At 35.7% G+C, this 13,189-nt stretch overlaps 1 protein-coding gene across 8 annotated transcripts in view; it reads left to right on the top strand.

Annotated features, from left to right (window-relative positions):
* STXBP5L (syntaxin binding protein 5L) overlaps nt 1–13,189 on the top strand; it is a 428,205-nt gene that overhangs the window by 256,689 nt on the left and 158,327 nt on the right. For all 8 annotated transcript variants that reach the window (XM_046003923.1, XM_046003924.1, XM_046003920.1 and 5 more), the window contains one exon: nt 12,170–12,317. In XM_046003923.1, coding sequence (XP_045859879.1) covers nt 12,170–12,317 — 148 coding nt within the window. The remainder of the gene's footprint in view (nt 1–12,169; nt 12,318–13,189) is intronic.

The following is a 13,189-nucleotide window of genomic DNA, read 5'->3' as shown; positions in this document are numbered from 1 at the left end:
AGTATTGCAAGGTCATAGGGTAGCTCTATTTTTAATTTCCTAAGGAATCTCCACACTGTTTTCCAAAGTAGCTGCACGAGCTTGCATTCCCATTAACAATGTAAGAGGGTTCCCCTTTCTCCACATCCTCTCCAATACTTGTTGTTTACTGTCTTGTTAATTTTGGCCATTCTAACTGGTGTAAGGTGGTATATCGCTGTGATTTTTATTGAATCTCCCTGATGGCCAATAACAATGAACATTTTTTTCATGTGTCTGTTAGCCATTTGTATGTCTTCTTTGGAAAAGTGTCTGCTTTTATCAGATTATTTATAGAGGTTTTTGGTGTTGATTTGTGTAAGTTATTTAAATATTTTGGATATTAACCTTTTATCAGAGATATCATTTGCTAATATCTTCTCCCATTCAGTAAGTTGCCTTGTCATTTTGTTGATTGTTTCCTTCATTGTCATAAAAGCTTTTTATTTTGTTATAGTCCCAATAGTTTATTTTTGCTTTTGTTTCCTTTGCTGGAGGAGATATATCTAGAAAATTGTTTCTACAGTAGATGTCAAAGAAATTACTGCCTATGTTTTCTTCCAAAGGTTTTATGTTTCCAGGTTTTGCGTTTAGGTGTCTAATTCGAGTTTATTTTGTGTATATAGCATAAAAATTGGTCTAATTTTACTCTTTTACATGTAGCTGTCCGGTTTTCATAGCACCATATTTGAAGAAACTATTTTGTCCCCATTGTGTCTTCTTGCCTCCTTTGTTGTAGATTAATTGACCACATAAATGTGGGTTTATTTCTGGACATTATATTCTGTTCTGTTGGACTATGTTATGTGTCTGAGGTTTTTTTGGATTTTTGTTTTGTTTTATTTTGTTTTTGCCAGTCTATATTGTTCTGATTATTACAGTTTTGTAGTACATCTTGAAATCTGGAATTGTTGAGATACCTCCAGTTTTGTTCTTTTTTTTTTTTTAAAGATTTTATTTATTTATTTGACCGACAGAGATCACAAGTATGCAGAGAGGCAGGCAGAGAGAGAGGAGGAAGCAGGCTCCCTGCAGAGCAGAGAGCCCGATGCGGGGCTTGATCCCAGGACTCTGGGATCATGACCTGAGCCGAAGGCAGAGGCTTTAACCCACTGAGCCACCCAGGTGCCCCCAGTTTTGTTCTTCTTTCTTAAGATTACTTTGGTGGGGGGCACCTGGGTAGCACAGTCAGTTAAGCTTCTGACCTTGGTGTCAGCCCAGGTTGTGATCTCAGGCTTGGGGGATTGAGCCCCGCATGGGGCTCCATTCTCAGTGCAGAGTCTGCTTGAGATTCTCTCTCTCCCTCTGCCCCTCCCCACCAGTCTCTCTACAATATAATAAATCTTTTAAAAAGGATTGTTTTGGCTATTTGAGGTCTTTTGTGGTTCCATACAAATTTTAGGATTCTTCTAGTTTTGTGAAAAATGCTGTTGGTATTTTGATAGAGATTGAGTTAAATGTGAAGATTGCTTTGGGTAGTATGGACATTTTAATAATATTCTTTCAACCTATGATCATGGAATATATTTCCATTTGTTTGTGTCCTCTTTCTTTCATCATGTTTTATAGTTTTTGGAGTACAAGTCTTTCATCACCTTGGTTCAGTGTATTCCTCGGTATTTTATTCTTTTTGGTGCAATTGTAAGTGGGATTATTTTTAAATTTGTCTTTCTGCTTCTTCATTATTGGTGTATAGATATGCAACAGATTTTTGTGTATTAATTATTTATCCCACAACTTTATTGAATAATTCATTTACCCATTCTAGTGGTTTTTTGATGGTCTTTAGGGTTTTCTATACATAGTCTCATGGCATCTGAAAATAATGACAGTTTTACTTCTCCCTTACCAGTTTGGATGTGTTTTGTTTTTCTTGTCTGAATGTTGTAGCTAGAATTTCCAGTACTGTGTTGAATAAAAGTGGCAGGAGTGGACACCCTTCTCTTCTTCCTGATCTTAGTGTAAAAGCTCTCAGATTTTCACCATTAAGTATGATGTTAGCTGTGGGTTTTTTATATATGACCTTTATTATGTTGAAGTATATTCCCTCTAAACTCACTTTGTTGAGAGTTTTTTTTTCTCTTTTAATTAATTTATTTTTTTCAGCATAACGGTATTCATTGTTTTTGCACAACACCCAGTGCTCCATGCAAAATGTGCCCTCCCTATTACCCACCACCTGTTCCCCCAACCTCCCACCCCTGACCCTTCAAAACCCTCAGGTTGTTTTCCAGAGTCCATAGTCTCTTATGGTTCACCTCCCCTTCCAATTTTTTTTTTATAAACATATAATGTATTTTTATCCCCAGGTGTACAGGTCTGTGAATTGCCAGGTTTACACACTTCACAGCACTCACGATAGCACATACCCTCCCCAATGTCCATAACCCCCTCCCCCACTCCCAACCCCACCTCCCCCCAACAACCCCCAGTTTGTTTTGTGAGATTCAGAGTCATTTATGGTTTGTCTCCCTCCCAATCCCATCTTGTTTCATTTATTCTTCTCCTATCCCCCTAACCCCCCATGTTGCTTCTCCATGTCCTCATATCAGGGAGATCATATGATAGTTGTCTTTCTCCGATTGACTTATTTCACTAAGCATGATACCCTCTAGTTCCATCCACGTCGTCGCAAATGGCAAGATTTCATTTCTTTTGATGGCTGCATAGTATTCCATTGTGTATATATACCACATCTTCTTGATCCATTCATCTGTTGATGGACATCTAGGTTCTTTCCATAGTTTGGCTATTGTAGACATTGCTGCTATAAACATTCGGGTACACGTGCCCCTTCGGATCACTATGTTTGTATCTTTAGGGTAAATACCCAGTAGTGCAATTGCTGGGTCATAGGGTAGTTCTATTTTCAACATTTTAAGGAACCTCCATGCTGTTTTCCAGAGTGGATGCACCAGCTTGCATTCCCACCAACAGTGTAGGAGGGTTCCCCTTTCTCCACATCCTTGCCAGCATCTGACATTTCCTGACTTGTTAATTTTAGCCATTCTGACTGGTGTGAGGTGATATCTCATTGTGGTTTTGATTTGTATTTCCCTGATGCCGAGTGACGTGGAGCACTTTTTCATGTGTCTGTTGGCCATATGGATGTCTTCTTTGCAGAAATGTTGAGAGTTTTTTGAGGAATGGATGTTGTATTTCGTCAAATGTTTTTTTCTGAATATATTGAGAGGGTCATATGGTTTGTTTTTTTTTTTAAAGATTTTATTTATTTATTTGACAGACAGAGACTTCAAGTAGGCAGAGAGGCAGGCAGAGAGAGAGGAGGAAGCAGGCTCCCCGCTGAGCAGAAAGCCTGATGCGGGGCTCGATCCCAGGACTCTGGGATCATGACCTGAGCCGAAGGCAGAGGCTTTAACCCACTGAGCCACCCAGGCACCCCAGAGGGTCATATGGTTTTTATCCTTTTTCTTACTAATATGATATATCTCATTGATGGATTTGCATATGACAACCATCCTTGTATCCCTGGAATAAATTTCACTTGTTCATGGTGAGTCATGCTTTTAATATATTGTTGATTGTAGTTTGCCAATATTTTGTTTGAGGATTCTGGCATCTATGTTCATCAGAGATATTGACCCATAAATTTTTTTGTAGTTCTATGTCTACTTTTGGTATCACAGTAATGCTGGCCTCATAGAATGAATTGGGAATTTTCATTACTCTTCTATTTTTTAGAATCATTTAAGAAAAGGGTTAAATCTTCTTTAAATGTTTGGTAGAATTTGTCTGTGAAGCTGTCTAGTATAGTTTTGTTTATTGGAGTTTTTGATTACTGAATCAATTCCATTACTAGTAACAGTTCTGTTCATATTTTCTATTTTCCTAAATCATTTGTGGAGGATTATGTTTCTAGAAATTTATTCATTTTTTTCTAGGTTGTCCAATTTTTTGGCATATAATTTTTCATAATATTCTCATAATCTTTTGATTTCTGTGGTGTTAATTATTTTTTCTTCATTTCTCATTTTGTTTGTGTCCTCCCTCTTTTTTTTTTTCCTTGATGAGTCTGGCTAAAAGATTATCAGTTTTTTAAAATCATTTTAAATAACCTGCTCTGGGGCACCTGGATGGCCCAGTTGGTTAAGCACCTGCCTTTGGCTCAGGTCATGATCATAGCATCCTAGGTTTGAACCCCAAAACGGGCTTCCTTCTCAGCAGGGCATCTGCTTCTCCCTTTCCCTCTGCCACTCCTCCTGCTCATGCTCTCTCACTCTATGTCAAATAAATAAATATTTTTTAAATAAATAAATAAATAAATAAATATTTTTTAAAAAGTAAATAACCAGCTCTTGATTTAATTGAGCTTTTCTATTGTGTGTGCATTTTTGTCTCTATTTTATTTATTTCTCTCTAATATTTATTATTTCCTCTCTTCTACTGGCTTTCAGCTTTGTTCTTCAATTTCTGGCTCCTTTAATTATAAGGTTAGGTTGTTAGAGGTTTTTCTTATTTCTTGAGGTAAGCCTGTATTGTTATAAACTTCTCTCTTATAACTGCTTTTGCTGTGTTCCAAGTATTTTTTTAAAAGATTTTATTTATTTGTTTGACAGAGTGTGCACACAAGAGAACACTAGCAGGGGGAGTGGCAGAGGGAGAAGCAGACTCCCCACTGAGCAGGGAGCCCAACATGGGGCTAGATCCCAGAGATCATGGCACCATGACCTGAGCCAAATGGAGAAACTTAACCGACTGAGCCACCCAGGCACCCCATGTCCCAAAGGTTTTGGACTATTGTGTTTTTATTTTCATTTGTCTCCATGCATTTTTTTTTTATTTCCTCTTTGATTTCTTGGTTGATGTACTGTTGATTCGTACTTGGTTTATATGTTTTTTTCTTTCCAGATTTTCTTGCAGTTTTCATTTTCCTATCATTGTCATTAGAAAAGATGCTTGATATGATATTAATCTTCTTGAATTTTTGAGACTTGTTTTGTGGCCTAACATGGGATCTATCTTGGAGAATGTTCCATGTGCAATTGAAAAGAATGTGTATTCTGCTGGTTTGGGATGGAATGATCTTTATTTATCTGTATGCATCTGGTCTGTAGTGCCATTCAAAGGCACTATTTCCTTTAGATTTTGTCTGATCTATCCATTGATATAAGTGGGGTGGTAAAGTCCCGTAATGTTATTGTATAACTATCAATTTTTTTTCTCTTTATGTTTGTTAATATGTGCTTTATGTATTTGGGTGCTCCAATTTGGGTACATAGGTATTTAAAATTATTACATCATCTTCTTGGATGTTCCCTTTACCATTATGTAGTGACTCTTTATCTCTCATTAGTCTTCGTTTTAAAGTCTTTTTCATCCAAGTATTGCTACCTCAGGTTTTGTTTTGTTTTGCTTTTGCTTTCATTTGCATGGTTTATGGTTCTTCGGCCCTTCACTCTCACTCTGTATGTGTCTTTAGGTCAAAGTGAGTCTCTTGTAGGCAGCATATAAATGGGTCTTGTTTTTTTAACCATTTAGTCATGTAAGTCTTTTGATTGGGACATTTATCCCCTCTAAATTGTTTCTTAGTTGTTTTTGTAGTTCTTCTCTGTCCCTTTCTTCTTCTCTCTCTCTCTTCTTGTGATTTGATGGCTTTCTTTAGTGTTATGCTTGGATTACGTTCTGTTTATTTTGTGTGTATCTACTGTAGGTTTTTAATTTGTGGTTACCATTAAGTTCATATATAACATGAGTATGGAAGTTTATATTAACTTGATGGTTGCTTAAGTTTGAATGCATTCTCAAAGTATTAAATTTTTAATCTGTCTCCATGTTTTATGTATATGATGTAATAATTTACATATTTTTATTTTGTATATACTTTTACTGGTTTTCTAGATATAATTTTCAATTTTTGTGTTTTAACCTCCATACTGGCTAAGTGATTAATCTACTACCTTCATTACATGTTTGCTTGTACCATGAATTTTCTTCCTTTCATAATTTTCTTCTAGTTAGGGCTTTTTCTTTCCACTCAAAGAATTCCGTTTAACATTTATTATCAGTCTGGTTTAGTGGTGATGACCTCTTTTAACTTTTGTTTGGGAAACATTTTCTCTTTCCTTCTATTCTGAACAGTAACTTTGCTGGACAGAGTATTCTTGGTTGCTTGTTTTTTCCTTTCAATACTTTGAATATATCAGCAACTAGCTTTTGGCCTACAAAGTTTCTGCTGAAAAATCAGCTGATAGCCTTAAGGGATTTCCATTTATGTAACTGTTTTGTTTTTTTCTCTTGTTTTTAAAATTCCATTACTTTTTGTCAATTTAATTATTATATGTCTTGGTATTGACCTTCTTGGATTAATCTTATTAGGGGCTTTTTGTGATTCCTGTATCGGATGTCTGTTTTATTCCCCAGATTAGGGAAATTTTCAGCTATTATTTCTTCAAAAAAGCTTTATGCCTCCTTCTTTCTCTTATCCTTTTGGGGTCCCTATAATGTGAATGTTAATACTCAATGATGTTGCTGAGTTTCCTTAACCTATTCTCATATTTTTTATTCTTGGTTAGTTTCTTCCTTTCCAATATCCTGTCTTCCACCTACCCTAATCTGCTGTTTATTCTGTCTAGTGTGTTTATTTCAACTATTGTATTTTCCATCTCTGCCTGGTTCTGTTTTATATTTTCTGTCTCTTTATTGAAGTTCTCATGGAATTCATCCACTCTTTTTTGAAGTCCAATGAATATCTTTATAACCATTACTTTGCTTTTTTATCAGGCATACTGCTTGTCTCTGCATTGCTTAGATCTTTTGCTGTGATTTTGTTCTTTCATTTTGGGACATATCCCCTCTGTCTCATTTTGTCTAACTCTGTGTTTGTTTTACTGTGTTAGGGAGATCAACTATATCACCTGGTCTTGAAAATAGCAGTCTTATGTAGAAGAAGAGGACTTGTGGTGCCTTTTCATAATAATTCCCCTAGTCACCAGAGCTAGATGTTCCTGGGGAGTAATCTCTAGGGTTGTGTACACCCTAGTTTGTGACCTCAGCCCAGTCATCAGCAGTGATCCACTCTGCCTGCTTTGAGTGCACTGGACAGGGTTTGGTCCCTGTGCTGTTGAGGGGCCTAAGGTCTCTATGGGCTTATAGGTGGGTAGGGTCAACAGTCAGCCTAACTGTCTACAGTTAGCCTCTGTAGAGGCACACTCCATAACAAGGCTTTCTCCTGTTTGGCCCACAGAGGCTTTCATTGATGGGTGGGCCAAGAACTAGACCAGGTATTTGCAATCTCTACAATAACTGTGGGCGCACTGATCAACAGGGCTCTCTCTCTCTGCATAGTCACTAAAAGGCCTGGTTGCTGGAATTATAATTATGCTGTTGTGTGGGTTTATCTCCCTCTCTCCCCAAGGCAGGAGTCATTTTGGAGTGGCACTGGTCCCTACCAGGGATGATTGCAGGATATAGAGGGGCAAGAACTGCTTTGCAGTGATGCCTGCAAAGGCAGGTGGGATGGATTGGGTAGGGCACACAGTGCTAGCAAGATAGGTAGAGAATGTTAGGGCTACCTTGCAAGTGTTCAGCTATCTAGGCTGGGGGATGGGAGGAAAAATGGCACCCACTACACTCATTCTTGGAGAAGTCTCCTGAAGATCACTGTCCCTCCATTGCACATTTTGAGATTAGTAACTTTCCAAACTACTGATTCTGTGCTGTGTCTCAGTTGGGTTTTTTATTATGCTGTATCTTTAAGGACAGAGACTCAGTTCCCTACTTCCCTCTGGCTTTCTTGGTGTTAAACCCATTCCCAGTGCAGATCCCCAATGCCTGGGATGCCTGGTGTGGGGTATAATCTTATTGCTTCCCCATGCTTGGTATCCCTCTCATTTGTGTTTAGTTTTATCAGGAGTTTGGTTTCTAACCACATATTTGCCCCTCTTACATTTTTCAGTGTGGCCTCTTCTCTACAATTGACTATGGAAAGTCTGTTCTGCCAGTCTTTAGATCATTTTCAGAGTTAGTTGCACAGATGTAGTTGTTATCTTGGTGTATCCGTGAGACAAAGTAAGCTCAGGATCCTGCTACTCTGCTATCTTTCTCCTGACCCTGATTTTCCCTCATTCTGTACTCTAGACCCACTGATTTTCTCTTAGCCCTAATACATGCAGAAGTTTTATACATTCTCTCTCCTCTGCATGTATTAATTTTCCCTTCCTTTTTCTTCTTATTAGCATCTTATCTGTAAGAAACTCAACTCAGATATCATTTCTTTATTAAATTTTTTTTCATTGCCTATATAACTTGGTCAAATATTCTATTACAGACTTGCATACTTCTCTTGCTCCTCTCCTTCATAGCTCTGACCCAGATAAAAATTTCCATTTGTTTACAATTGTTTTCAAGATTCTCTACTAGGGGCGCCTGGGTGGCTCAGTCGTTAAGCGTCTGCCTTCGGCTCAGGTCATGATCCCAGGGTCCTGGGATCGAGCCCCGCATCGGGCTCCCTGCTTGGCAGGAAGCCTGCTTCTCCCTCTCCCACTCCCCCTGCTTGTGTTCCTTCTCTTGCTGTGTCTCTCTGCCAAATAAATAAATAAAAATCTTTAAAAAAAAAAAAGATTCTCTACTAGACTGTAGGTATCATGAAAGAGGAGCTTTGTCTGCCCATGGAGTTGGTTCTCAGTAAATTTTTGTTGAATAACAATCTGAATTCTACTTTTGTCATTTAAAAATGTCAGAGATGGGCACCTGGGTGGCTCAGTTGGTTAAGTGTCTGGCTCTTCATTTCAACTTGGGTCATGATCTCAAAGTTGTGGAATTGAGCCCTGCACTGGGCTCCTCACATAGCAGGGAGTCTACTGGATATGCTCTCTCTCTCCCTCCCCACCATGTTCTCTCAAATAAATAAGTCTTTACCAAAAAATATCAGAACCAAGTTCTTTATGTTCATTGGCGGCATATGATATTTCAGTATTTTGAAGGGGATATAGGATTAGGGCCATAAGTTCATCATCACTGATTTTGCCTGGCTACTCTATTTATCAACATTAAAATTAATTAAATTTCATATACATGTTTGGATTTATATCTATTCCTCTAAGTTCTAATATTGGTTTTATCAAAATGTACTGTTCTGATCTCAGTGGTACTCTTCTTTCTGTGCCATATTTCTTGGTTTCTTAACCAAGAATTTATTATATTAATTACTATTAACCAATTATATTACATTAATTATATTAATTATATTTTACATATAATTATATTAATTGGCTAATATCTTTCAAGGCCCTCTATAGCTTTAATACTCAGTGTTTTCAGTATATACATTTATTCTTATACTTTTCATTAGTTTATATAAATATGTGAAATGACATTTTGCTACTTTTTAGCATTTCACCTTCAGCAGCACCATATTAAAATATTTGTGATGTTCCCATTTCGTGGTCTATTATAAGAAATTTAACATATTCTCTTTCCTTTCAAATAGTTACCTTTAAGCATGTTTCATGTTATTATATATTGCAGTTTTATACTCCTTTTCAAAGTAATTTAACTCTCCTTCCTTGCCCTCCTTTTTTCCATTTAATTGTTTATATAAAAACAAGCATCAGAGCTTACAAATTTTTCCTCTTCTTGATTTTTTGGATTTGTATCTTTGCTTACATCTCCATATCTAAATTCTTACATTTTTAGTTATTTTTTACTTAACTATCTTTTTCTTTACTCTTTGCCAATATACTAAAGTAATTTTCCCCAAACATTTTCATGATATTTTTCACCTTGCCAGAAGTCTATCATTGTAAACTCTTGCTATTATCAAATCCCAAGTTAGAGATCTGGTCATTAAGATGATCCATGTATTTTACTTCTAATTCATCAATCTCAGAAATGTTCAATTTCTACTCTGAAACAGAAACTCTGATCCATCTACTTTAACCTACATACTATCTCTCTAATTTATTTCTGGATCTGGATAGTACTTTATTTTTTTAAGTTTTTATTTAAATTCCAGTTAGTTTACATAAAGTATAACATTAGTTTTAGGTGTACAATATAGTGATTCAGCACTTCTATACAATGCTTGGTTCTCATCACGAGTATACTCCTTTACCTTTGTCATCTATTTAATCCATACTCTTACTTACCTCCCCTCTGGTAACCATCGGTTTGTTCTCTATAGTTAAGTCTGTTTCTTAGTTTGCCTCTCTATTACACTTAACTTATGCTCATTTGTTTTATTTCTTGAATTCTTACATATGAGTGCAATCATATAGTATTTGTCTTTTTCTGACTTATTTCTCTTAGCATTATATTCTGTAGCTCCATCCATGTCATTGCAAATGGCAAGATTTCATTCTTTTTACGGTTGAGTAATATTCCATTTTGTATGCATATTACATGTTCTTTGTCCATTCATCAGTTGTTGGACACAGGCTGCTTCCATAGTTAGGCTATTGTAGATAATGCTGCTATAAATACTAGGGTACATGTATCCTTTTAAATTAGTATTTTTGTATTCTTTGATTAAATACCAAGCAGTGCATTCCTGGATCATAGGATATCTCTGTTTTTAACATTTTGAGGAATCTCTGTACTGTTTCCAGGATGGCTACACCAGTTTGCATTCCCACCAAGAGTGTGAAAGAGTCATTCCCCTTTCTCCACATCTTCACCAACACCTGTTGTTTCTTGTGTTGTTAATTTTAGCCATTCTGACAGGTAATAGGTCATTGTAGTTTTGGTTTATATTTCCCTGATGATGAATGATGTTGAGCATCTTTCCACATGCCTGTTGCCCATCTGAATATCTTCTTTGGAAAAATGCCTATTCATGCCTTCAGCCCATTTTTTAAAAAAGATTTTATTTATTTATTTGACAGAGAGAGACACAGCGAGGAAGGGAACAAAAGCTGGGGGAGTGGGAGAGGGAGAAGCACGCTTCCCACCAAGCAGGGAGACAGATGCAGGGCTTGAGCCCAGGAACCTGGGATCATGATCTGAACCAAAGGCAGATACTTAATGACTGAGTTACTCCAGGCACCCCTTCAACCCATTTTTTAAATTGGATTATTCACTTTTTGGGTATTGAGTCATATAATTTCTTTTTTTTTTTTAAGATTTTATTTATTTATTTGACAGAGAGAGAGATCACAAGTAGGCAGAGAGGCAGGCAGAGAGAGAGGAGGAAGCAGGCTCCCTGCGGAGCAGAGAGCCCGATATGGGGCTAGATCCCAGGACCCTGAGATCATGACCTGAGCCGAAGGCAGCGGCCTAATCCACTGAGCCACCCAGGCGCCCCAAGTCATATAATTTCTTTATATATTTTGGATACTAACCCCTTATCAGATATATCATTTATTAAATACAACTTGTTTTCCACCTGATTTTGCACATACCACTATTATTATCTGGGATAGAAATCTGCGGCATTTCAGTTTAGAGGGAAGAAGAGCCTTGCCAATACACACACACATCATACTCTCATGACTTCTACTACAGTGCCTGTTACATCAGGTACATAAGAAGTGCACAATATATTTTGGCTATAAGAATTCTTAATGTGGTTCTATACTGATACCCATTTTTTAAATTATGGTAGGCTTGAGGATACAAAATGTATCATATCCATAAGTCTGTATTCCCATGATGTTCTCTAGTTAAGTTTACTTTGGAAATTATCTTAAGCATATATAATCATACACACACCTAAAACAGAAAACTAATCTTTCAATTATTCCTGCCAAAAGAAAAAAAAAACCAGAAACACTTGTATATGTATTACCTCACTGGAAAACACAAGATATTTTAACATTTATATTTACATGAAACTGTACATAGATAAAGCACCTGATATGCTTTAATACATTGACTAATAAGTCAACATGATGAATACACTTTCAGTTTAACATAATTCATTCTACCTATATTACCAAAGTGGTGTCACTGTGGAATTTTGGAATTACAGAAAAGACAGAGAATTTATTGAAGTAAAATTATACCTGTATTTATATTACATTTTACAGATAATCTTAAAAGAACATTCTTGTTCATGTATTTGATCCTTATTTTATGATACTTAAACAATTAAGTGAAATGTGTAATATTTAGAAGATTTTAGGATTTGTTTTATAAGTGATTTCATTTTTTAATCTTTGCAAAATAACACTAATATATTGTCTTCATCTGTTAGTTTTCCAATCTTTGAAAATCCGTATCCCATGGACATTCATGAATCACCAGTTACATGCACAGCATACTTTGCTGATTGCCCACCAGATCTGATTCTAGTACTCTACTCTATAGGAGTCAAGCATAAAAAACAAGGATACAGTAATAAGGTAAAAGTAACAATGAAAAATAAGTTTTTTTTATATTCATATTATATGATCATACTATTTCCTGTTCTTTTCTGACCTTCCATATAGGAAGACTTGAACTAAATTCTTTTGAGGCCATAAGCTGTTATCTATAAAAGACATAACCTGTGAAATTAAAATTTCTTAAATGCTACACAGCTTTAAGCCTACAAGAGTATACATTTCTTATATACTTAGTATATACATACATAGTGAGATATACTTATCTATCATATATATTTACAAACTAAGTATATATTTATATTAGCATATAATTGAATCATAAAATATAGTTTTTAATTATTTTAGATGATTATGTTTCACAAAATTTGAGTCAACTCTTTTCAGTTCATTGTTATTTGATGGTTAATAAGACATAATTAACAGTCATTTGTTAAATAATTTTCTAAATTACATTTTGTTGTATTTAAAGGATTCAAATCCTTACAATTGCAATAGACTCCCTTTTTATGATTTCTATTTGCACAAGACTGTTGGAATGGACAACTCAAGAGAGCACAATCTACATAGTATTCTGTATTAAGCATAATTATGATAGTTTGGTGGCACACAGACTATGTGACAAATATAGCAACACTGTGTTAGTATGATTAAAATACTTGTTAAATAAATAGTAATATTTGTTAAAAATTTTTATAAAGGAGAGGGAATTGTGTATTTAGAATTGTTTTGTCCAAAGGAAGAATTAAAAGCTAGCTGCACACTTCATCCTTTGTTACTTTATAGCTATTTCATTTTAAGTGAATTTTTTACCATTATTTTCAAATGTTTTCATTTAAAAAGTTTGTTATCTAAATTTAAAAAATAAAACTCATAAATTCTTCCTGAATAAT

The sequence above is a fragment of the Meles meles genome, chromosome 4 (genome assembly GCF_922984935.1).
Source record: "Meles meles chromosome 4, mMelMel3.1 paternal haplotype, whole genome shotgun sequence".
NCBI classification, from domain to species: domain Eukaryota; kingdom Metazoa; phylum Chordata; class Mammalia; order Carnivora; family Mustelidae; genus Meles; species Meles meles.
Note: the sequence above shows the minus strand (reverse complement) of the source record. Positions and strands in the feature narration are given on the sequence as shown.